The 24,657-nt window shown below is 43.1% G+C and overlaps 3 protein-coding genes across 9 annotated transcripts; all 3 read right to left on the bottom strand.

Annotated features, from left to right (window-relative positions):
- Positions 1 to 321: 321 nt before the first annotated feature.
- On the bottom strand, positions 322 to 15,455 carry LOC130520393 (uncharacterized). 3 transcript variants are annotated; one of them, XM_057024128.1, is made up of 3 exons: positions 15,212 to 15,455; positions 11,153 to 11,235; positions 10,808 to 11,010 (listed from the first exon to the last, which is right to left on the bottom strand). In XM_057024128.1, the coding sequence occupies exons 1-3, from the start codon at positions 15,381 to 15,383 to the stop codon at positions 10,936 to 10,938; spliced, it is 330 nt and encodes a 109-aa protein (XP_056880108.1). In that variant the 5' UTR covers positions 15,384 to 15,455; the 3' UTR covers positions 10,808 to 10,935. The 3 variants fall into 3 exon arrangements, with proteins under 3 accessions (XP_056880106.1, XP_056880107.1, XP_056880108.1); XM_057024126.1 differs by lacking the exons at positions 10,808 to 11,010; positions 11,153 to 11,235 and adding an exon at positions 322 to 1,356; XM_057024127.1 differs by lacking the exons at positions 10,808 to 11,010; positions 11,153 to 11,235 and adding an exon at positions 322 to 1,315.
- Positions 8,355 to 10,082, bottom strand: LOC130520395 (zinc finger protein 383-like). The gene is made up of 2 exons (XM_057024129.1): positions 10,041 to 10,082; positions 8,355 to 9,789 (listed from the first exon to the last, which is right to left on the bottom strand). Exons 1-2 carry the CDS (start codon positions 10,060 to 10,062, stop codon positions 9,188 to 9,190), a joined length of 624 nt encoding a protein of 207 aa, XP_056880109.1. The 5' UTR covers positions 10,063 to 10,082; the 3' UTR covers positions 8,355 to 9,187.
- On the bottom strand, positions 9,711 to 23,985 carry LOC130520390 (zinc finger protein 135-like). Of its 5 annotated transcripts, XM_057024121.1 has the most exons (4): positions 23,730 to 23,985; positions 19,685 to 19,732; positions 19,493 to 19,575; positions 19,221 to 19,350 (listed from the first exon to the last, which is right to left on the bottom strand). In XM_057024121.1, exons 1-4 carry the CDS (start codon positions 23,899 to 23,901, stop codon positions 19,276 to 19,278), a joined length of 378 nt encoding a protein of 125 aa, XP_056880101.1. In that variant the 5' UTR covers positions 23,902 to 23,985; the 3' UTR covers positions 19,221 to 19,275. The 5 variants fall into 5 exon arrangements, with proteins under 5 accessions (XP_056880099.1, XP_056880100.1, XP_056880098.1 ...); XM_057024119.1 differs by lacking the exons at positions 19,493 to 19,575; positions 19,685 to 19,732 and adding an exon at positions 9,711 to 10,040 and having other exon boundaries at positions 18,280 to 19,350; XM_057024120.1 differs by lacking the exons at positions 19,493 to 19,575; positions 19,685 to 19,732 and adding an exon at positions 16,950 to 18,195 and having other exon boundaries at positions 18,280 to 19,350.
- Between the last annotated feature and the right edge of the window lie 672 nt (positions 23,986 to 24,657).

Raw genomic sequence — 24,657 nt, 5'->3', positions numbered from 1 at the left:
TTGTAGACAACTAAAACAGTTTTTGGGGAAAACCTGGTCTGATTAGGAGAGACGGTGTCCATCCCACTAGGGATGGTGCCTCTCTTATTTCTAGTAACTTGGCCAATTTTATTAGACGCAAAGTGACCTGACAAACCAGGGTCCAGACCAGGATGCAGAGTTGTAGTCTTACACACCTCTCTGCTGCTTCCATAGAACCCTCATCCACCAATCAGAATCAGAATCAGGTTTATTGCCATTGTTCATGTAATACACAATATTACACAAGCTAGGAATTTGTCCTGGTGTGACGCTGCGACATTCAACATAAAAAAGACAACATTAGAATAAGATAAATAAAATAAGACATATGTACAGTATATATATAAATAGTAAGAAATAGTGCAGGTCAATGCAGGAGTAATGTGATGTTCGTGAGTCCGACTGGCTGCTGTACATGGTGCTTAAGTGATAAGTCACTTGGTGTTCAGCAGCCTGATGGCAGAGGGGAAGAAGCTGTTCGTGTAGCGGGAGGTTTTGGTCCGAATGGACAGTAGTCTCCTGCCTGAGGGGAGGGGGGGGGGAAAACAGTCCATGACCAGGGTGGGAAGGGTCGGCCGTGATCCGACCTGCACGCCTCCGGGTCCTGGAGATATACAGGTCCTGGATGGATGGAAGCCTGCAGCCGATCACCTTCTCGGCAGCGCGCACGACGCGCTGCAGCCTTAGTCTGTCCCTGGCGGTGGCACCAGCAAACCACACGGTGATGGAGGAGGTGAGGATGGACTCGATGATGGCCGTATAAAACTGCGCCAACATCCTGGGAGGCAGTTTGAGCTTCCTCAGCTGCCGTAGGAAGAACATCCTTTGCTGGGCCTTCTTGATGAGGGAGCTGATGGTTGGCTCCCACTTAAGGTCCCGGGTGATGGTGGTGCCCAGGAAGTGGAAGGAGTCCACGATGGTGATGGGGGAGTCCATGAGGGCAAGGGGGGGCAAAGGGGCTGTGACTTTCCTGAAGTCCACAATCATCTCCACTGTTTTCTGAGCGTTCAGCTGCAGGTTGTTGTGTCTGCACCAGGACACCAGTCGAGCCACCTCCCTCCTGTAGGCAGTCTCGTCTCCATTGGAGATGAGCCCGATGAGGGTGGTGTCATCCGCAAACCTGATCAGCTTGACAGACTGGTGGCTTGAGGTGCAGCAGTTTGTGTACAGGGAGAAGAGCAGGGGGGAAAGTACACAGCCCAGGGGTGATCCAGTGCTGATGGTGACAGAGTCCGAGACAGTCTTCCCCAGCCGCACATACTGCCTCCGATCCGTCAGGAAGTGAGTGATCCACCTGCAGAGGGAGGCAGGCACACTAAGCTGGGACAGCTTGTCCTGTAATAACATATGAACAACAATAACATATTTAACACTATAGAGGTAGTCTCTGTTCCACGGTTAAACGTTCACCAAGCACAGAACAAGGGAGCGGTCAATCACCATAATTTTATTAAAATTAATTCATTTAAAATTAATTCCAATAATTAATTGGAGAAACTAATGTCAGAATTAAATGTCGACTATTAAATATTACATCTATTTTGTGTAAATCCCTGATCATGACATTGATTTATTTTGTCTTACTGAGACCTGGCTTCAGGAGGAGGAGTATGTTAGCTTAAATGAATCTACTCTTCCTACCCATCTTAATCATCATATTCCTAATGTTACTGGTTGAGGAGGGGGAGTGGCAGCAATCTATCACTCCAAGGTATAAATTAATCCTAGACCAAAACGTGGTTCCAGTTCATTTGAAAGCCTGACTCTTGGGAATCACCCATCTGAACCGGAAGACAGAAAAGCCACTTTTGTTTGTAGTTGTATATTGGCCCCCGGCTGGGCCACATTCAGAGTTCCTATCTGAGTTCTCTGACTTCTTATTATCGCTTCTGAGAATGATTTCGACGACATTTCGTGACCTCGACGTGATCTGCTCCAGAGGAGAGTAGGACAGGCATCATGGGTCTGGATCGACCGGTTCTCGGCATCATTCTGAAAGGGCCCGATTATAAGGTGAGCACTGCCTATTAAATCGAAAGTGCTGAATGATGTCAAGTGAACCGAGTTGATCGTTAAATTTGAAAACGAGTAAAGAGAGGCGTTTGGCCGTTTTGACCGAGAAGTAACAAAGTGATCAAAACCCTCTAACACCGGGCCAAAACCCTCTAACACCGGGCCAAAGAAATACCCACCACATCCCAAGGCAGGAAGAAGGAACAGGACCACATTAAGACAGCTGGGCCTTCACCAAGACCTCAAAAAAACGAGACCCCAGTAAAGAGGAGGAGGAGATGTGAAAAGGAATTTGAGTGTGAAATGTAAATTGAGTGCAAAGGGAAGGGTTGAAATGGAAATTTAGGAAGGGTGTGGTGGCGACTGGGAGAGCAGATGAGTCCATTTGGCACCTCGTGCATTTACAGGAAACAAAGGCGCCCTGAGGTTCAAAGGAGACCTGCGTCAAACGACTGAGGGGGAAGGACATTCTCAGACATTCAACTTCTTGCGCCAGCCGGAACACATGCTGTGAAGGCACCAAACACATGCGGTGTATGCAGCGTACACATGCTGTGAAGACGTCCTGTGTCCTGTGCACGCAGCGCACACATGCTGTGAAGACGTCCTGTGTCCGCGCCTCGGAAGCGGGCCTTCAGCTATATAAGATCAGAACTGTGTATGCTTTGTTAGAGTTGAAACAGAGCAACCCAGTAAAACCCTGCGTGAATCAACAAAAGACACAAACACAGGTACCTTGCAAGGGAGAGCGAGCAGCAGTTCACTCTGGAACACCCTCCGTCGCTCTGCTGCTGCTCTGCAAACCTCCTTTCTTTATTCACATCAGCTCATTATCCTTGTGGAATTTTCACCTCCTCCCAAGATGCTTTTAGGGTTTCAGATAACAATCTCACAGTAAATCTGGTGCTCTGGACAAGTGTACTAAATCGAGAGAGGTGAAAAACACAGTTTCTTCTTCATGTACTTAGGTGCTAAACATACAAATGCATTTAAATGATAACAATATAATAATTATTCTCACAGCTTAATAGAGATCTCTCTGCATGCTTCCGTGCATGTATCCTGACCGACTGACAGGAATAAACCATGTCCTACGCAGTAATTTAGATTCATTGTTTACTTCTCCAAACGGCTAAAATTCCGCGACAGAGAAACAAACGCCACAGCATTAAGATCCCCTATCTGTTTGCGGTCTCTGAGAATTTTAGTAGGATCCCCCAAAAACATGACATACCTGTGCAGTTTAAACTAAGCAACACTCTCAGACAGGAGCTGATACAAGGACAAGACACCAATACCTAAACAATCTAATGTCGTTTATGCTGTACAGTGCCAGGAGGAATGCAAGGAACTGTACATTGGTGAAACCAAACAACCTCTCCACAGAAGAATAGCACAACACAGACGTGCCACCTCTTCAGGTCAGGAATCTCCTTACACCTAAAGGAGAGCGGGCACTCCTTTGAGGACAGCCAAATACGGGTAGTGGCCAGAGAAGATGGTTTGAGAGGGGTGTCAAGGACGCCATCCATGTCAAATTGGAAATCCCATCCTTAAACAAAGGTGGTGGGCTAAAGAACTTCCTATCACCCACATACAAAGCAGTCCTCCACTCCTTCCAACAACAAACCAAACATTCACACCATTTCAGGAGACCTTCTGACACACCACCATGTGATGAGTCAGTTTCAGTTGTCCCCAGCAGACAAAAGAGAGACACACCAACTGAAACTAGGTGAACGACCCTACCAACAGCCATGACAACGACTCTCAGGTGGCCAACCAGATCATTAGCATACTAATGGTCCACAAGGCCTATATTTTTAAGCTCTGTCCCCACTGAGTTCAGAAATGAAGAAGCCTTCTGGATAGAAGGTGAAACGTCTATAAAAGAGAAGTAAAAACAGTCCAGTTGACCTAGAAAACTACCTTGGATTCCATGAAGCCGTTTCACCTCTCTTCCAGGAGGCTTCATCAGTGTAGCTGAGTTACAGATACTACTGCTTTTCATGAACCATTAATACATTTGGAGCTTCAGTCGCCTGGTTGTTGGTTGCTCCACCCCTCATTATGCAGGTCGTTGAAACTTCCCCTGATACGATGGGGTTTGTTAGCAGCCTGAAATGCTTCTTCTCCTCCTTGGGATCTTTTTCAAAACTGTATGTAAGCAGGTGAGAGATGATGCCTAAAACCCCCAACTCTGTTTAATGATGGCCCTTCCTGTTTGACATAGATGGCTTCTTTCACTCCTCTCTCGAACCATTTATCTTCACTACCAAAACCTGTACATCACTGTCCTTAAACAAGTGTCCTTTGATGCAGGTGGACTGCCTAGTCCTGTCCTGAGGACTTGCCTGTTCTATGTTGTACCTGTTGCCTTTGAAGTCTGTTGAAATGTTTTTCCTCTTTTTAGTATGATGAAATTAATGTGTGTAAGAGAGACTGTAGAAAATACCAGAGCCATTTAACTTGATCAAGTCATTCGACCACTAATTTCTGTGCTTTTAGGGAGTAAACTGCAAAGATTTTTTAATATTTTATTTTAGAAATGAAACGTGGTTATTCCTGCAGTCCTCTCTGTTCTTAGAGCACAGCTACTGAAATGACATCTCTCGTTGTTGATGTCGGTGTGTAGAGTACGCTTGTGACTTATGTCACAGTTAGAAAATACTTAATTTTGCGAGATATATAGGAATGGTTGCTTGTGAAAGATTGAAACTGATCAGCGAACATCTGATTGACCACATGGTTCTGTGGTGGTGGAAGAGTTTTAGGTTGACGCAAAGAGGGACTAAATAACACGAAGAGTCCAAATATACACTGCGCAATGTTGGAGAAGTTCCCATAACAGAGAACCTGGTGTTGTCAAATCTTTTGTCACTTTAGGTGGGACATTATTTAAAGTTATAAAGGGTACATTTTATTTCTTATGATTCTGAAGGCAGTTCATTTACCAATGAGAGATCGCTACGGGAGAGAAATTAAGACACAAAGTCGTTACGTGTGAAGTGAGCCAGAGTAGGAGAAAAAAAAGAGACTGTCTGTGTATATGTGTATGCTCTGTGTTCTATGCATCTGGACAGAAGCTGTGTAGTACTGACTACAGAGCGACTTACAGACAACAGCTGCACACAGTGATGGCAAATGCAGCAGTGAGATGCGCATTGCTGTCTATAAATCAGACTATTATGAAAAGCTAAGGAACATTGTTGCTGTTTAATTAAAAATCAGAACATCAGACATCAATCTTTAGACAATACATCTTGTAAAATTAATTTATATTATTATCAATTATTTACCAAAAAAAAAAAAAATATTATTTAAATTATTGAGATATAAAAAAAAATTTTTTAATAATAAACATTTTCTAATGTTTTGAATTTGAATTTGAAATGACTGCGTTACTAAACCAAATTGTCAAAAACGTCTGCACTATCTAAAAAACGTGACTTCTTGGATGAGACTGCATGGACATATTTATATATACTCTTCATTAGATGTCAAAAAGTGTTTGCGGCCCCAGTGTTGTCTTTTCCGTGGAAACCGGGTTGAAATGGCTCTTTGAGTGTTAAAGGTTGCTGCCCTCCTAGCTCATGGATGCATCTGGTAACTCCCCTCCTTCCTCCTCTGTTAGAACCATCGCCTTTTGTGCTGTAGGTGTCTGGACAGTGTTTCGTACATCTAAAAATCAAATGTCTCTTCTCGGAGGGGTCAGGGGGACACGCATTCCCCAAAAAGTAGTAGAAAGCTACATGTTGGTCTGAATAGGGTGATTATTTTGTATTCTGAATTTTTTAAATAATTTTCTGTTTGTTTGTCAGGCCCCATCCCCTGCTGAGAGCATAGCAACATTGTACCTTTCGATTAGATTATGTAAGTGTACATGTACAACAACACATAGCATAAATTAATCAGAAGTGCTTAAGTAGCAAATAAATACTGTGATGATGTATATAATATATACACAAATAATATATGTTTGTGATATCAATACATATGTTTTATTTACAGAGTTCAGATAGTAAAGGGTATATAAAAGTCATTGCAACCAAGATAAATATATACAGGCTGTAACTATGGTGCTGAATTTCCTACAGGATCAATTCAGATTCAGATTCAGGTCCTTTATTGTCCCACACGGGGAAATTTACAGTGCAACAACAGCAAGAGCACGCAGAGAAAAATAAGATAAAATCGAATAGGATAGAATTTGGAATATACAAAGAGGATGTACAGTATATTTACAATAATCCAGGTAAATGTATACTCAGCCCCTGTATACCTGTACATAGTACAGAGGGTGAATACAATATAAATATCAGAATATATAATATTCAGATTGTGCTAGCGGGCGTTATGTTTATTGTGCAGTCTGACAGCAGCCGGCAGGAAAGATCTGCGATACCTCTCCTTCACACAGCGAGGGTGGAGCAGCCGCTCACTGAATGAGCTGCCCAGTGCTGCCAGGGTGTCCTGTAGGGGGTGGGACGTGTTGTTCAACATGGATGACAGCTTAGCCATCAGCCCGTTTCCCACCACCTCCACCGAGTCCAGGGGACATCCCAGGACAGAGCTGGCCCTCCTTACCAGTCCATCTCCTCCTGTCCCTGTCCGTGATGCTACTGGACCAGCAGACAATCCCACAGAAGATGGCTGATCCCACCACAGAGTCATAGAAAGTCCTCAGGAGTGGTCCCTGCACTCCAAAAGACCTCAGCCTCCTGAGCAGGAACAGTCTGCTATTGCCCTTCTTGACAAGGGCGTCTGTGTTGTGTGTCTAGTCCAGGTTATTGTTTAGTGAACACCCAGGTACTTGTAGGACTCCACCACGTCAACATCCGTTCCCAGGATGTTCACTGGTGCAGGCGGGGGGTTGTTACGCCTGCGGAAATCTAGCACCAGCTCCTTGGTTTTGCCAGCATTTATCTGGAGGTTGCTCCGCAGGCTCCAGTCCACAATGTCCTGAATAAGTTCCCTGTACTACATATCGTCCCCATCAGCGATGAGGCCGACAGCAGCAGAGTCATCAGAAAACTTCTAGAGGTGGCATGAAGATGTACTGTGTGAAAAGTCCGTGGTGTAGAGGGTTAACAGGAAAGGAGCCAGAACTGTTCCCTGCGGGACACCAGTGCTGCAGAGAAGCCGATCTGACTTGGAGCCCTTCACCCTCACAAACTGTGGTCTTTGTGTGAGGTAGTCCAGAATCCATGTTGTGAGGTGGTGATCCACCCCAGGTACTTGCAGCTTATCCCCCAGCAGCCTGGGCTGGATGGTGTTGAATGTACTGGAGAAATCAAAAAACATGATCCTCACAGTGCTTCTAGCCTTCTCCAGGTGAGTGAGGGAGGTGTGGAGGAGGTAGATGACGGCGCTGTCCACCCCGATGCTCGGCTGGTAGGCGAACTGCAACGGGTCCATGAAGGAGCTCACCAGTGGGCGCAGGTGATCGAGGATGAGCCTCTCCAGCGTCTTCATCAGATGAGATGTCAGAGCTACCGGCCTGTAGCTGTTGACCTCCTTGGGGTGCGGTGTCTTCGGCACTGCAACAATGCAGGACGTCTTCCACAGCTGTGGCACTCTCCCCAGCTTCAGACTCAGGTTGAACATGTGACTGAAGATCCCACACAGCTGGTCTGCGCAGGATTTCGGGAGCCTGGAGCTGATGCCACCCGGACCTCACCTGGTGTGGCGTGAGGGACAGGCTGGAGCAGGGAGGTTGAGGGTGGATGGGGGGGGGGTGGGCAGGGCCAGAGTGTAAAGTGTCGGGAATGTGTGAGCTGAAGTTCATGAGAGAGGGGGAGGGGGGACAGGAGGAACAGTCTATTGGGAGCACAGACAGTGGTGGGGGTAGCAGCAGAGGAGACTGGGCTGGGGGAGGGGTGGGTACCTGATCGAATCCATTGAAAAACAAGTTCAGGTCGTTTGCCCACTCACGGTTTCCCACAGGTTGGGACTTCTGTTCCTTGAAGCCCGAGATGGTCTTCAGTCCCTTCCATACCCCACAGATGTTGTTCTGTTGCAGCTGGTTTTCCATCTTCCTCCTGTAGTTGTCCTTCTCCTGTCTGATCTTCCTCCTCAGTTCCCTCTGAAGAGTCTTCAGCTCTTCCTTGTCTCCTGACACAAAAGCCCTCTTCTTCTCCTTCAGGAGAGCCTTTATGTCTGGGGTGATCCAGGGTTTGCTGTTGGAGAAGCTGCGTACAGTCCTGGTGGGTACGGTGTTCAGGATAAGCCATAGCATTGTTGAGGAAACTTCCTTTACCTACATGTTCCTCGTGCCCTTCATTTACTCAGGGAGAAATAGACAAAGAATCAATTCTGAATCAATGACCTATGTGATTTTTATTTATGACAGAAAACTGAAATCACTTAAAGAGACTTCTGAGCACTGTGTCTCAGTTCATGAGGAAGGGCCCCGATCATCCTTGTGTCACGTGTATTTGTACCACAGCATGGGGGTCAACTCCTTCTGCCAACAGAACTCTATTTTGATGCATTCCTTTCCCTTATCTGGTCTTGATCCTCTCAAACAAACCCCAAGAACTCACAATCTCATATACCTTCCAACACTTTCAGTTTCTTCCCTTTAAAGCATTGTGATAAAAACAGTACAAACAATGATTCTGATCACAATAATCAATTCTCCCAAAACTTACACATGAATATATTTAAAATGGCTGAGTTGAGTTCTGACAGGAACTAGCCAGAGCCCACATGACTCCTGTGCTGTTTGCTGATTGGAGGTGTCAGCAGGAGGCTGCAGGAGGTAAATGGAGCCCACAGCTTTCATGATTGATGCCTAAAACAGTGGAAGAGCAGCTGCACCTGCAGACATCAGGGAGCCACTTCACCTGTTCAACACAGAAGGTTCTCACTGCCTCCAGCCAACACCTGCTGAGCACCGCATGCTCACAGACTGCTGACATCTAGATTTTCTCAATTGCTTTTCTAGTATGACTCATTTTACTTATATTTCATTTTGAATTGATACAAAGACTCTGTCTTACAGATTTGTTGCATAGTAACAAAGTTTATCAGCACAAAAGGGTGAACTGGTAATACAGAACATCTGGCAGGAATCTAAAATTAAAGCTGTTCTTTGGGCTCTTCTCAATGAAGAAGCTGCAGCAATATCTGAACTCTCTTGTTGGCAAAACTAGATGTTTTCACCCGTGTGGGTGCTCATGTGCTGCACTAAATCACAATTCTGGGTGAAAGTTTCCCCACATGTTTCACAGACATGTGGTCTCTCATCTTTGTGAATTCTAATGTGATACTTTAATGCAGAACTTTGTTTGAAGGCTTTTCCACATGTTTTACATACATATGGTCTCTCATCTTTGTGAATTCTCATGTGGACATTTAATGCAGAATTTTGTTTGAAGGCTTTTCCACATATTTTACACAAATATGGTCTTTCACCTGTGTGAACTCGCATGTGGACATTTAATGAAGTATTATCTATAAAGGCTTTCCCACATGTTTTACACACAAATGGTCTCTCACCTGTGTGAACTTTCATGTGGACATTTAATGAAGTACTATTTATAAAGGCTTTCCCACATGTTTTACACACATATGGTCTCTCACCTGTGTGAATTTTCATGTGGACATTTAATCCATAATTTTGTTTGAAGGCTTTTCCACATGTTTTACACACATATGGTCTCTCACCTGTGTGAATTCTCATGTGGACATTTAATCCAGAATTTTGTTTGAAGGTTTTCCCACATGTTTTACACACATATGGTCTCTCACCTGTGTGATCTCTTAAGTGAAACTGTAATTCATCATTTCGTTTAAAGGTCTCCCCACATGTTTTACACACAAATGGTCTCTCACCTGTGTGAACTCTAAAGTGGACCTTTAAGTCATAATTTTGTTTAAAGGTCTTCCCACATGTTTTACACACAATGGTCTCTCACCTGTGTGAACTCTCAGGTGCATATTTAATTTATCATTTCGTATAAAGGTCTTCCCACATGTTTGACAGACATATGGTCTCTCACCTGTGTGAACTCTCAGGTGCATATTTAATTTATCATTTTGTGTAAAGGTAATTTAGTACATGAATACATGTTCTCATGTTGAATCTCAGTTGGTATTTAATAATGATTAAGAAAGGTTCTTCACATGTTTTACAGACAAATGGTCTCTCACCTGTGTGAATTCTCTTGTGGATATAAAATGAAGAATATTGTTTAAAGGTTTTCCCACATGTTTTACACGCATAAGGTCTCTCGTCTGTGTGAACTCTAAGGTGTTGCTTCAGTGATTTTGACAGTTTGAAATCTTTCCCACATGTTTGACAGATAAACAGTTTGGTTGCTGTTTCCTTAATTTTGTCGGCTGATGAGAAACAACCCTCTCTGGAATCTTTCCCACATACTGAGTCAAGGTGTTGGTATTTAATAGTGGAATGTCCTTTCAGGTCTGTCTTGACCTTTCCCTGTTGTTCACCTGTGTTACATGCAGATGTTTTAGCACCTGTGTCTGTATCACAGTCCACTGCTGACTCTGCTGGGCTGTTTACATTCCCAGTCTGACATTTAGGATGGTTCTTCTTCATGGTTTGTTTTGGCCCTTCAGCTGTGGTCCACCTGGAGTCTTCGCTGGTCCTGTTTTCCTCATCTTTGCTCTGAGATATATGAGGACTGTAGGAGAGCAGCTGCAGGTCACAGGATGGATCTGGTAACACAGGGCTTTGAACTGTTGTATTCACCTCAGTATTTTCCTGACTCTGATCAGGATTTAAACCCAGTTCACCGTTGTTCTCTTGCTCATGTATAGGAGTCACCATTGAGGTCTCCATCTCCTGCTTCACAGTTAGCTGCTCTCCGTCCTGATAACAGCAGGTTTCCTCCTGTTCCTCTTTGATTTGTGGAGGCTTCGACTCATCCTGGTCTAGACTGTAGCTCCTATCCTGATGCTGGTCATCATCCTCTTCCTCCTTCCACAAAGGTTGCTGCTGTGAAAGCTCTAGAAATACAGGAGAAATCATCAAGAATGGAAAGAAGCATGTGAGCATAAGCGATAGGTTTAGGGGAAACTGAACAAAGGGCAGTTTTTAACCATCCAACGAGCCACAACAACGGGCAGCTCACAATATCAATGTTCAAACCTGCAGCCTGTGAATTTCTGCATCTCTTCTCCAAACATCTGAAGCATCAGTCACCTCTGAATGAGTAAATCTGAGGCTGCCATCTTTTTCGCAAACGTACATTACAAGAGAAAAACAACAGATGAACAAAAGTTAAAAGTTAAAAGATGTTTACTTGGACAAAACAGAACTAGAACAGCAGTGTAAAACCTGAACAGAACAGAAACCTTGAACAGAACCAGGCCCATACAGGGGGACGCTCTTGCTTGTCCACAGCCATAAAATGAGTGTGCATGCCACCAAAACTACACTTGGAAGCTGACACGGTCATCTGCAAGAGCAGCAGCAGCGGCTGCTTTGTGATTGGTGACATGAGCAGCAATAACCTCTGCTGCTCTAAAACAACTAATTTGGCCAGATTGTCAAAAGTATCTACCTGTAGTTTAAAAACAGTACACAGCTCTGAAAGTGTGTATTCAAATCCCAGGTGTCTCCCATCACTTTTCTTCTATGTCCAGAATTGTTGCCTGTGAGCCTCAGGAACCAACTCGTAGGTCTTTAACAGAGCTGATTTTACAGCCTTGCTACAATCAGAAACAGGCAAGAATGAACAGACCTGGATAAATCTTTGAATACACACAAGCGTCTTAATCAAAGACAAAGTAGGAAAAGGTTTCTCTGTTTCGGTATATGAAAACATGGCTGCTATAATTTTTGGACTATTGAGCGCACGTGAATACAGTGGGACCTCTTACTTACGAAATTAATTGGTTCCGGAAGTTGTTTCGTAACCTGAAAATTACAAGTAGAGACATGTTTTCCATGTAAATGCCCTAATCCGTTCCAAACCCCAAAAATTCGGACATAATATTTTTTATAAATCATAAAAATGCATCAAAACATGTAACAAATACGTGTTACAATTAGATTACTGCACAATAAATGTAGGAATTCAGCGCAAGGATTCTCCAGGAACAAAATGAACTTTATTCCAGGCTAATCTTACATTAGCCGTCATTACTAGCAACGAACGTTAACACTTGTGGTAACACCGCCATCTAATGAACAAACATACATACACCCACAATAAATAAAAGTTAAACGAAGGCGACGCTGGGATACACACAAACTTGTACAGATTGGGTTTGATTGGGATTGGAAGATGCTAGGCAATAGCCAATGGCAGAGCAGCTACAAGCATGTTTATGTTCGCTAAACTCCGCGAGCTGCAAGTAGCAGGGGTAGCGTATTTTTTCCTTTCGTATCCTGAAATTTCTTTCGTAACAAGAGGAAATATTTTCCCGTTGAGACGTTTCGTAACCTGAAAAGTCCGCATGTAGAGTTGTTCGTAAGTAGAGGTCCCACTGTATAAGCCACACCTGAGGGCGTGTGCATGATGGATGAAATGACAGTTCAAAATCAAAACTAGTGTCTTCTTTGGTGCATAATCTTTCCCCACGTGTCTGTATCACTTTTGTGTTTACTGCTTGAGAGTGCCCCCGGTGGCCATTAGCCCATAAAACTCTATGAATTAACTGCACTGTTGTGTAGGCTGCAGGATTCAAATCAAGGGAAAAAAGTAGCGGCTTATAGTATAAAGAATTCCAGTAGTTAATCGTTATTTCATGTGTATATTTTAATTTTGGTAGAAGGCTACATAAAATGCTGGTTAGTTAACACAATAGACATATTTAACATACAGTATGTAAGATGTATTTGTAATGAAAGCCATCATGGCGCGCCTCACTCCACTACAGGATGGGTCACACATGAATCTGCAGGCAGGCTCGGTCCATGCGTTGCTGTTCACAACGTCACTATGCCAGAACGTCTCTTTCACCATGTTAGCCTATTGAAAATCTATTTTTGGGCCCAATGGAAGTAAGTGACCTTTGCCATCTGGGCAGTACCACTGTTCAGCCAGCAGGGTTTATGCGTTGAACTGAGGGGTAGTCCTGTATCCAGCTGTCTTAAAATGCACTCTGTCCAAAACCATCCCCTATACCTGAGGTAGTGCGCTCAGCGTATCCCACAATGCATTGCGAAAAGTCGTGTACAACCTATGCACCCTAACACAGTAATATTTCCCATCAGCCTTTGTGGTATCACGTGACCACTTGTTAATGGCTGGTAAACCGAGGCACGGAGAGCTGTCATACAAATGTAAGAATTGTCCGCTATGTGTAATATGTTACTTTCTGGAAGCGCAGTGCTTCTTTCACTTGAGAAACATATTGGTGCTTCCTGTGTAGTATGTTTTTGCCTTAAAGACATTAGCATTCAAGCGATAATAAGCATCTTTGGCTTGTTGCTCTTTCATACCATTTTAATTATACTGTACTAGAGGTTTCACACTTTCAGTGGAGAAGTAAGATATTGTTGGTGCGATATAAACATACTGCAGACTCATCAATTGGACTGATATCTTTAGGGAGTGACGGTGATGTCCATAGTTTGATCCGCAGCTGGGTGGAGAAGGACTAGCTGTTTTCTGAGGGTTCAATGCTTTCAGCATTCCTCAGGTGGACATTGTGCAAAATGGTGCAACATGCAATCACCTTTGTGGCAAAGGCAGGCTTCACCTCCAAGGCTTTGTAAAATATTGCCCAGCATCTGGTCATTGTCCTTTCTATGCTAGATTGAGCTTTTGCACGATGTATGTTGGCCGCTATCAGACCCAGTAGGTCTCCTGTACTCTCTAAATAGTGTTATCAACACTACAGACTTGGACATACAGGGATTCCACCGTTCCCTATGATGCAATAACCCTCAGTTTTCTGTTAAAGTAACACTAAGCAGCTGCACCAGGGAGCTTGATCCTAAGGTGGCATCCATCTATACTGCCAACCACTTTAGCAGAAGCTGGTGATCCAGTCAACACCTGCCCTTAGAAAAAGTAATTGGACATATTTTCAGGGCAAGTACTTTATCTGAGAGCCAACAAATTATGTCATTGGTTGTGGAGTGTGGAATTGAGAAGGCTCTTGACTCCACACAGTAGCAGGCTGCACCTGCCAGCCTAAAGATGATTAAACCCTCCACCTTCAGACTCCAGCCATGGTGAAATCAGTGGAAAGTCTTCAATTCTTTTCAGAAGGGATGAAATGTAGGCATCGTAAAATATTTCAACATAAAGGTGGAAATAAAAACCATAATCAACCATCATTGCTGTTTTTTCTGTCACAATTTGATTACATCTTGATCATAGAGCCAAAATAGTCCTAAGGAAATGTCTATTCCACACCAGAGGATAGGATCTCAAAAGAAACTTTAAAAAGATGATGAACAGATGAATAGACATTTTTCAATCAAAATCCAGTTTAAATTTTGTAAGACTTGATGTCACGATGTGAAAATGTCACTGAACTTTAATTTAATATCATTTTTTATTCGTTTTTTTTATTGATGTCAAAAATTTATAGGGGGAAATGATACATGAAGAAAAAAACAAACTAAGGGTGATTGTGTTATGTTTTTTTATGGGTTAGAATAATTAAATAGACTTGGCCGCTCTCGCCCGCGAACGGGTTCATATTTATTATGCAACGTTATGACGTCATTTAGCTTGCGCCATCGTAGTGTACGAAAACGAATATAAAATTCAGTTAACTCCATAGTGTACTCAATCCAACTCCCCGATGAAGTGAGAAGTGAGTAGAGAATAGGGAACGAGTGTGTGGTTTCGAACACAGCGATGATCCATAAACTCTGTCAGCTACACAGACACAGAAGTGTAATGAGGTCGTTATTCTTTCAGATCAATGAACCGCGCTCACCAAGGAACAACAGCAGCAGCAGCTATGGCCTGTTACCCAGCAACATGTGTGCTGCTAACTCTTGTAGCTTTGCTATTGAGTTATCGTGTCAATACTCTGAGCAGTGGAGACACATTTGTTAGCTTCTTCATCGCTAACATCGCCACCTACTGGCCTGCCATGCTCACTACCTTTTCAGTCCTTAGAGGTTTACATTTAAATTGGTATAAATCAACATTTAGCACCACATTTACGTTGCAGAAGCACTGCTTCAGTGTCACAATGAACATTCTTCCATATTTTGTCTTGTTAAAGTCTTACATACCTGTCCTGTGTAACTTTATTTGGGGTCTCCAAACACTTTCCACCAGTCTGCGCTGATAATCGAGCTCTTCTTCACATCCGTCGAGCTTTTGTTGAAACACTCGGAATATTTCTTCAGCAGCAACAGTCAGTCGCTCCATGACGAACGTCCTCAAACACTCAACAGAAGACATTCTTGTTGCTTCCACACCACAATACGGTCAAACATACAAAAACTTTGTGCTCAAAGCCGCTGTTACCGATTCCTGCCGAATGTTACACATTAAAGTTCCGCAAAAACAACAGCGGGAGCATTGGTTCCGGTGTGGTGTGTGTTACCCTGGGGCAGTGCTTCTCCATTATTTTCTGTAACAATCTCACACACAATCGTCGCCGCGACTATAAATAGTATTTGTCAATAAAATTGTTGTAAGTACACCTCTGCATAACACTGGATCCTCAACAAGGAAGAAAGAAAGATTTTTTTTATTTTTACAAAAATACTTTATTTCCAATTTGCACTGGGGCATAAACACCATGTTGGACACGCAGTACTGACAATAAATAAATGGAATCAACAAAACAGTTCCTCTACAAGGAGTTTTTCGCTGGGCCAACAGAGTTGGGCCGATATACAACTACAAACAAAAGTGGCTTTTGGGGATGGAGCCCGCCCCTGCTGGAGGGTCACCTCCAGTGGAGTATCCTACATGGGGCCGTTGCCCTGAACGCTCTCCTCTCCAGAATGAACACTGCTGTGTCGGACCAGTGCCCGTTTTGTTCTGGGCAAGAGACTGTGTTCCACGCGTACAGTGAGTGTGAGAGGCTCACTGTACTTTTTAATGTCATGAAGGGTGTTTTTAATGGTTTTAATGAAACCTTTTCTATTAGAACTTTTATTTTTGGTGCAAGATACAAGAAAGCCGCTCATAACAATTGGCAACTCCTGAATTTTATCTGTGTTGAGGCAAAAATGGCAATTTACGTCTCCAGGAAAAACAAAATTTCAAAAACTGAAGATAGTGAGGCCGCCTCTGTGTGGCGCTGCAATGTCCGGTGTAGGCTGACGTTGGAGTTTGGGTTTTATAAAATGATAAACGACCTCGGAAAATTCCACGATATATGGTGTCACAAAAACGTTTTATGCACTGTTACAGAGGGTTTTTTGCACTTTGCACACACCCTGGTGGGATAAATTGTATTGTATTGTTTTCTTAATATTTATTTATTTATCATTTTTTTATTGTGGTTGTTGGTATCATTATTATAACTATTATTATTGTTATTATTATTACTAATACTATTATTATTATTATTACTATTATTGTTGTTCTGTGTTTTTTTCTAAAAAGGGTGTTTTGTGGCCCTGTGTAAATTTGTGATTAAAGTATTTTTGTAAAAAATCCAAAGAAAAATCTCTTCTCTTCTCCTCTCTCTCTACCCAGCCGGCCATCAGCAGGAGGGTCCCCCTACATGAGCCTGGTCCTGCTCAAGGTTTCTTCCTGTTAAAAGGGAGTTTTTCCTTGCCACTGTTACTTGTCTGGGGTTAGGCCCTGGGATTCTGGAAAGCGCCTAGAAACAGTTTTGATTGTAAAAGACGCTATATAAATAAAGATTGATTGATTGACTTATAGTTTCAGGCATTTAATGTAAATACCCATTTATAAAATATTTTCATAGTACAATCCTGTAAACAACAGTAAACTACTGTAACAATATAAACCACACATATTGTATTTATTAACTCATTATATCTGCACTTGCTGCCTCTTTTGCACTTCAAGATTCAAGATTCAAGAGAACTTTATTGATCCCTTTAGGGGGTGTCCACCAGGGAAATTAGCATCTCCAAAGATCTACAGCATCTACAAAATTTCCCACCACCATTTCACCCCATCAAACCTATTAAAGATAATAAAATATAATAAAATAAGAAATAAAATAGAATAAATTGAAAATAGAATATGAATATAAATATAAAACTATAAAAATGTTCCAGTTCTCCTGTTGGCCCTCCTCCCCCCCAGTGAGGAGTTGAACAGTCTGATAGCTCGGGGGATGAATGAGTTCCCCAGTCTGTTGGTCCTGAACTTGGGGAGGCGCAGCCTCTGGCTGATCAGGCTTCTCTGGCTGTGGATGACAGTGTGCAGAGGGTGGCGGACATTGTCCATGATGCTCCGCAGCTTGTCGATAGTTCTCCTCTCTGCCACTGTCGCCAGAGGTTTCAGCTTCATCCCAACCACCGAGTTGGCCCGCCTGATCAGCTTCTCCAGCCTGGAGAGGTCTGCTTTTGTCGCACTCCCCCCCCAGCACACCACAGCGTAGGACAGGACGCTGGCGACCACAGACTGATAGAACATCCAGAGGAGTTTCCTGCAGATGTTGAAAGATCTGAGTCTCCTCAGGAAGTACATCCTGCTCTGGGTCTTCTTGTACAGCTGCCTCGTGTTGCTTGTCCAGTCCAGCCTGTTGTCCAGCCACAGCCCAAGATATTTGTAGGTCTGCACGCCCTCCACCTCCTCCGTTCCTATCTGAACTGGTCTAGGTCTCGGTCGGTCCCTCCCGAAGTCAATGACCAGTTCTTTAGTTTTGGAGGTGTTGAGCTGCAGGCCGTTGTTGTGGCACCAGGCAACAAAGTCCCTCACCAGGCACCGGTACTCCTCCTCTTGGTCGTGTCTGATACACCCAACGATGGCTGTGTCATCAGCGAACTTCTGAATGTGACACATTTCAGAGTTGTAACAGAAGTCCGAGGTGTACAGAGTGAAGAGGATGGGGGACAGCACAGTCCCCTGTGGAGCCCCGATGCTGCTGACCACAGTGTCAGACGTGATGTCCTTGTGTGGGTGCTCAGGTGCTGCACTAAATCACAATTCTGGGTGAAAGTTTCCCCACATGTTTCACAGACATGTGGTTACTCAACTGTGTGAATTCTAATGTGATACTTTAATGCAGAACTTTGTTTGAAGGCTTTTCCACATGTTTTACACACATATGGTCTCTCACCTGTGTGAACTTTCATGTGGTCATTTAATGAAGTACTAGCTATAAAGGCTTTCCCACATGTTTTACACACATATGGTCTCTCACCTGTGTGAATTCTCATGTGGACATTTAATCCGTAATTTTGTTTGAAGGTTTTTCCACATGTTTTACACACATATGGTCTCTCACCTGTGTGAATTCTCATGTGGACATTTAATCCAGAATTTTGTTTGAAGGTTTTCCCACATGTTTTACACACAAATGGTCTCTCACCTGTGTGAACTCTCAGGTGCATAGTTAATTTATCATTTTGTGTAAAGGCCTTCCCACATGTTTGACAGACATATGGTCTCTCACCTGTGTGAATTCTCTTGTGGATATAAAATGAAGAATATTGTTTAAAGGTTTTCCCACATGTTTTACACGCATAAGGTCTCTCGTCTGTGTGAACTCTAAGGTGTTGCTTCAGTGATTTTGACAGTTTGAAATCTTTCCCACATGTTTGACAGATAAACAGTTTGGTTGCTGTTTCCTCAATTTTGTCGGCTGATGAGAAACAACCCTCTCTGGAATCTTTCCCACATACTGAGTCAAGGTGTTGGTATTGAATAATGGAATGTCCTTTCAGGTCTGCCTTGACCTTTCCCTGTTGTTCACCTGTGTTACATGCAGATGTTTTAGCACTTGTGTCTGTATCACAGTCCACTGCTGACTCTGCTGGGCTGTTTACGTTCCCAGTCTGACATTTAGGATGGTTCTGCTTCATGGTTTGTTTTGGCTCTTCAGCTGTGGTCCACCTGGAGTCTTCGCTGGTGCTGTTTTCCTCATCTTTGCTCTGAGATATATGAGGACTGTAGGAGAGCAGCTGCAGGTCACAGTCTGGATCTGGTAACACAGGGCTTTGAACTGTTGTGTTCACCTCAGTATTTTCCTGACTCTGATCAGGATTTAAGCCCAGTTCACCGTTGTTCTCTTGCTCATGTATAGGAGTCACCATTGAGGTGTCCATCTCCTGCTTCACAATCAGCGACTCTCCGTCCTGATAACAGCAGGTTTCCTCCTGTTCCTCTTTGATTTGTGGAGGCTTCGACTCGTCCTGGTCTAGACTGTAGCTCCTATCCTGATGCTGGTCATTATCCTCTTCCTCCTTCCACAAAGGTTGCTGCTGTGAAAGCTCTGAAAATGCAAGAGAAATCATCAAGAATGGAAAGAAGCATGTGAGCATAAGCGATAGGTTTAGGGGAAACTGAACAAAGGGCAGTTTTTAACCATCCAACGAGCCACAACAACGGGCAGCTCACAATATCAATGTTCAAACCTGCAGCCTGTGAAGTTCTGCATCTCTTCTCCAAACATCTGAAGCATCAGTCACCTCTGAATGAGTAAATCTGAGGCTGCCCTCTTTTTCGCAAACGTACATTACAAGAGAAAAACAACAGATGAACAAAAGATGTTTACTTGGACAAAACAGAACTAGAACAGCAGGGTAAAACCTGAACAGAACAGAAACCTTGAACAGAACCAGGCTCATAAGGGGGGACTCTCTTGCTGCTGATGGCTGGCTGGGCAGAGAGGGAGGAGAGGGGGGAGGACAGGTAGAGGAGAGAACAGGTAGAGATCATGCAAATACGTTAATGACACTGAGCTGGGGCTGCACAGTGTGTATTAATATTAATATGTGCCACAATCACGTCACAGACCAGTCCTTGGAGTGCCACAAGTCAAGAAAAACTAGCTCTGCTTGCTTCAGCCTTGTCCACAGCCATAAAATGAGTGTGCATGCAACCAAAACTACACTTGGAAGCTGACACGGTCATCTGCAAGAGCAGCAGCAGCGGCTGCTTTGTGATTGGTGACATCAGCAGCAATAACCTCTGCTGCTCTAAAACAACTAAATTGGCCAGATTGTCAAAAGTATCTACCTGTAGTTTAAAAACAGTACACAGCTCTGAAAGTGTGTATTCAAATCCCAGGTGTCTCCCATCACTTTTCTTCTATGTCCAGAATTGTTGCCTGTGAGCCTCAGGAACCAACTCGTAGGTCTTTAACAGAGCTGATTTTACAGCCTTGCTACAATCAGAAACAGGCAAGAATGAACAGACCTGGATAAATCTTTGAATACACACAAACGTCTTAATCAAAGACAAAGTAGGAAAAGGTTTCTCTGTTTCGGTATATGAAAACATGGCTGCTATAATTTTCGGACTATTGAGCGCACGTGAATACAGTGGGACCTCTTACTTACGAAATTAATTGGTTCCGGAAGTTGTTTCGTAACCTGAAAATTACAAGTAGAGACATGTTTTCCATGTAAATGCCCTAATCCGTTCCAAACCCCCAAAAATTCGGACATAATATTTTTTATAAATCATAAAAATGCATCAAAACATGTAACAAATACGTGTTACAATTAGATTACTGCACAATAAATGTAGGAATTCAGCGCAAGGATTCTCCAGGAACAAAATGAACTTTATTCCAGGTTAATCTTACATTAGCCGTCATTACTAGCAACAAACGTTAACACTTGTGGTAACACCGCCATCTAATGAACAAACATACATACACCCACAATAAATAAAAGTTAAACGAAGGCGACGCTGGGATTCACACAAACTTGTACAGATTGGGTTTGATTGGGATTGGAAGATGCTAGGCAATAGCCAATGGCAGAGCAGCTACAAGCATGTTTGTGTTCGCTAAACTCCGTGAGCTGCAAGTAGCAGCGGTAGCGTATTTTTTCCTTTCGTATCCTGAAATTTCCTTCGTAACAAGAGGAAATATTTTCCCGTTGAGAGATGTAGAGTTGTTCGTAAGTAGAGGTCCCACTGTATAAGCCGCACCTGAGGGCGTGTGCATGATGGATGAAATGACAGTTCAAAATCAAAACTAGTGTCTTCTTTGGTGCATAATCTTTCCCCACGTGTCTGTATCACTTTTGTGTTTACTGCTTGAGAGTGCCCCCGGTGGCCATTAGCCCATAAAACTCTATGAATTAACTGCACTGTTGTGTAGGCTGCAGGATTCAAATCAAGGGAAAAAAGTAGCGGCTTATAGTATAAAGAATTCCAGTAGTTAATCGTTATTTCATGTGTATATTTTAATTTTGGTAGAAGGCTACATAAAATGCTGGTTAGTTAACACAATAGACATATTTAACATACAGTATGTAAGATGTATTTGTAATGAAAGCCATCATGGCGCGCCTCACTCCACTACAGGATGGGTCACACATGAATCTGCAGGCAGGCTCGGTCCAGTTGGTGTGATGCGTGTTCACAACGTCACTATGCCAGAACGTCTCTTTCACCATGTTAGCCTATTGAAAATCTATTTTTGGGCCCAATGGAAGTAAGTGACCTTTGCCATCTGGGCAGTACCACTGTTCAGCCAGCAGGGTTTATGCGTTGAACTGAGGGGTAGTTCCTGTATCCAGCTGTCTTAAAATGCGCTCTGTCCAAAACCATCCCCTATACCTGAGGTAGTGCGCTCAGTGTATCCCACAATGCATTGCGAAAAGTCGTGTACAACCTATGCACCCTAACACAGTAATATTTCCCATCAGCCTTTGTGGTATCACGTGACCACTTGTTAATGGCTGGTAAACCGAGGCACGGAGAGCTGTCATACAAATGTAAAAATTGTCCGCTATGTGTAATATGTTACTTTCTGGAAGCGCAGTGCTTCTTTCACTTGAGAAACATATTGGTGCATCCTGTGTAGTATGTTTTAGCCTTAAAGACATTAGCATTCAGGCGATAATAAGCATCTTTGGCTCGTTGCTCTTTCATACCATTTTAATTATACTGTACTAGAGGTTTCACACTTTCAGTGAAGTAAGATATTGTTGGTGCGATATAAACATACTGCAGACTCATCAATTGGACTGATATCTTTAGCGAGTGACGGTGATGTCCATAGTTTGATCCGCAGCTGGGTGGAGAAGGACTAGCTGTTTTCTGAGGGTTCAATGCTTTCAGCATTCCTCAGGTGGACATTGTGCAAAATGGTTCAACATGCAATCACCTTTGTGGCAAAGGCAGGCTTCACCTCCAAGGCTTTGTAAAATATTGCCCAGCATCTGGTCATTGTCCTTTCTATACTAGATTGAGCTTTTGCACGATGTATGTTGGCCGCTATCATATGTCTCCTGTACTCTCTAAATAGTGTTATCAAAGCTACAGACTTGGACATACAGGGATACCACCGTTCCCTATGATGCAATAACCCTCAGTTTTCTGTTAAAGTAACACTAAGCAGCTCCACCAGGGAGCTTGATCCTAAGGTGGCATCCATCTATACTGCCAACCACTTTAGCAGAAGCTGGTGATCAAGTCAACACCTGCCCTTAGAAAAAGTAATTGGACATATTTTCAGGGCAAGTACTTTATCTGAGAGCCAACAAATTATGTCATTGGTTGTGGAGTGTGGAATTGAGAAGGCTCTTGACTCCACACAGTAGCAGGCTGCACCTGCCAGCCTAAAGATGATTAAACCTCCACCTTCAGACTCCAGCCATGGTGAAATCAGTGGAAAGTCTTCAATTCTTTTCAGAAGGGATGAAATGTAGGCATCGTAAAATATTTCAACATAAAGGTGGAAATAAAAACCATAATCAACCATCATTGCTGTTTTTTCTGTCACAATTTGATTACATCTTGATCATAGAGCCAAAATAGTCCTAAGGAAATGTCTATTCCACACCAGAGGATAGGATCTCAAAAGAAACTTTAAAAAGATGATGAACAGATTAATAGACATTTTCCAATCAAAATCCAGTTTAAATTTTGTAAGACTTGATGTCACGATGTGAAAATGTCACTGAACTTTAATTTAATATCATTTTTTATTCGTTTTTTTTTATTGATGTCAAAAATTTATAGGGGGAAATGATACATGAAGAAAAAAACAAACTAAGGGTGATTGTGTTATGTTTTTTTATGGGTTAGAATAATTAAATAGACTTGGCCGCTCTCCCGCGAACGGGGGTTCATATTTATTATGCAACGTTATGACGTCATTTAGCTTGCGCCATCGTAGTGTACGAAAACGAATATAAAATTCAGTTAACTCCATAGTGTCCTCAATCCAACTCCCGGTGAAGTGAGAAGTGAGTAGAGAATAGGGAACGAGTGTGTGGTTTCGAACACAGCGATGATCCATAAACTCTGTCAGCTACAGACACAGAAGTGTAATGAGGTCGTTATTCTTTCAGATCAATGAACCGCGCTCACCAAGGAACAACAGCAGCAGCAGCTATGGCCTGTTACCCAGCAACATGTGTGCTGCCAACTCTTGTAGCTTTGCTATTGCTCCCCCAAACATGTGGAGTTATTGTGTCAATACTCTGAGCAGAGGAGACACATTTGTTAGCTTCTTCATTGCTAACATCGCCACCTACTGGCCTGCCATGCTCACTACCTTTTCAGTCCTCAGAGGTTTACATTTAAATTGGTATAAATCAACATTTAGCACCACATTTACGTTGCAGAAGCACTGCTTCAGTGTCACAATGAACATTCTTCCATATTTTGTCTTGTTAAAGTCTTACATACCTGTCCTGTGTAACTTTATATGGGGTCTCCAAACACTTTCCACCAGTCTGCGCTGATAATCGAGCTCTTCTTCACATCCGTCGAGCTTTTGTTGAAACACTTGGAATATTTCTTCAGCAGCAACAGTCAGTCGCTCCATGACGAACGTCCTCAAACACTCAACAGAAGACATTCTTGCTGCTTCCACACCACAATACGGTCAAACATACAAAAACCTTCTGCTCCAAGCCGCTGTTACCGATTCCTGCCGAATGTTACACATAAAGTTCCGCAAAAACAACAGCGGGAGCATTGGTTCCGGTGTGGTGTGTGTTACCCTGGGGCAGTGCTTCTCCATTATTTTCTGTAACAATCTCACACACAATCGTCGCCGCGACTATAAATAGTATTTGTCAATAAAATTGTTGTAAGTACACCTCTGCATAACACTGGATCCTCAACAAGGAAGAAAGAAAGAAAGATTTTTTTTTTTACAAAAAATACTTTATTTCCAATTTGCACTGGGGCATAAACACCATGTTGGACACGCAGTACTGACAATAAATAAATAGAATCAACAAAACAGTTCCTCTACAAGGAGGTTTTCGCTGGGCCAACAGAGTTGGGCCGATATACAACTACAAACAAAAGTGGCTTTTGGGGATGGAGCCCGCCCCTGCTGGAGGGTCACCTCCAGTGGAGTATCCTACATGGGGCCGTTGCCCTGAACGCTCTCCTCTCCAGAATGAACACTGCTGTGTCGGACCAGTGCCCGTTTTGTTCTGGGCAAGAGACTGTGTTCCACGCGTACAGTGAGTGTGAGAGGCTCACTGTACTTTTTAATGTCATGAAGGGTGTTTTTAATGGTTTTAATGAAACCTTTTCTATTAAAACTTTTATTTTTGGTGCAAGATACAAGAAAGCCGCTCATAACAAGTGGCAACTCCTG

Source organism: Takifugu flavidus, unplaced genomic scaffold, assembly GCF_003711565.1.
Source record: "Takifugu flavidus isolate HTHZ2018 unplaced genomic scaffold, ASM371156v2 ctg368, whole genome shotgun sequence".
Classification (NCBI taxonomy): Eukaryota; Metazoa; Chordata; class Actinopteri; order Tetraodontiformes; family Tetraodontidae; genus Takifugu; species Takifugu flavidus.
Note: the sequence above shows the minus strand (reverse complement) of the source record. Positions and strands in the feature narration are given on the sequence as shown.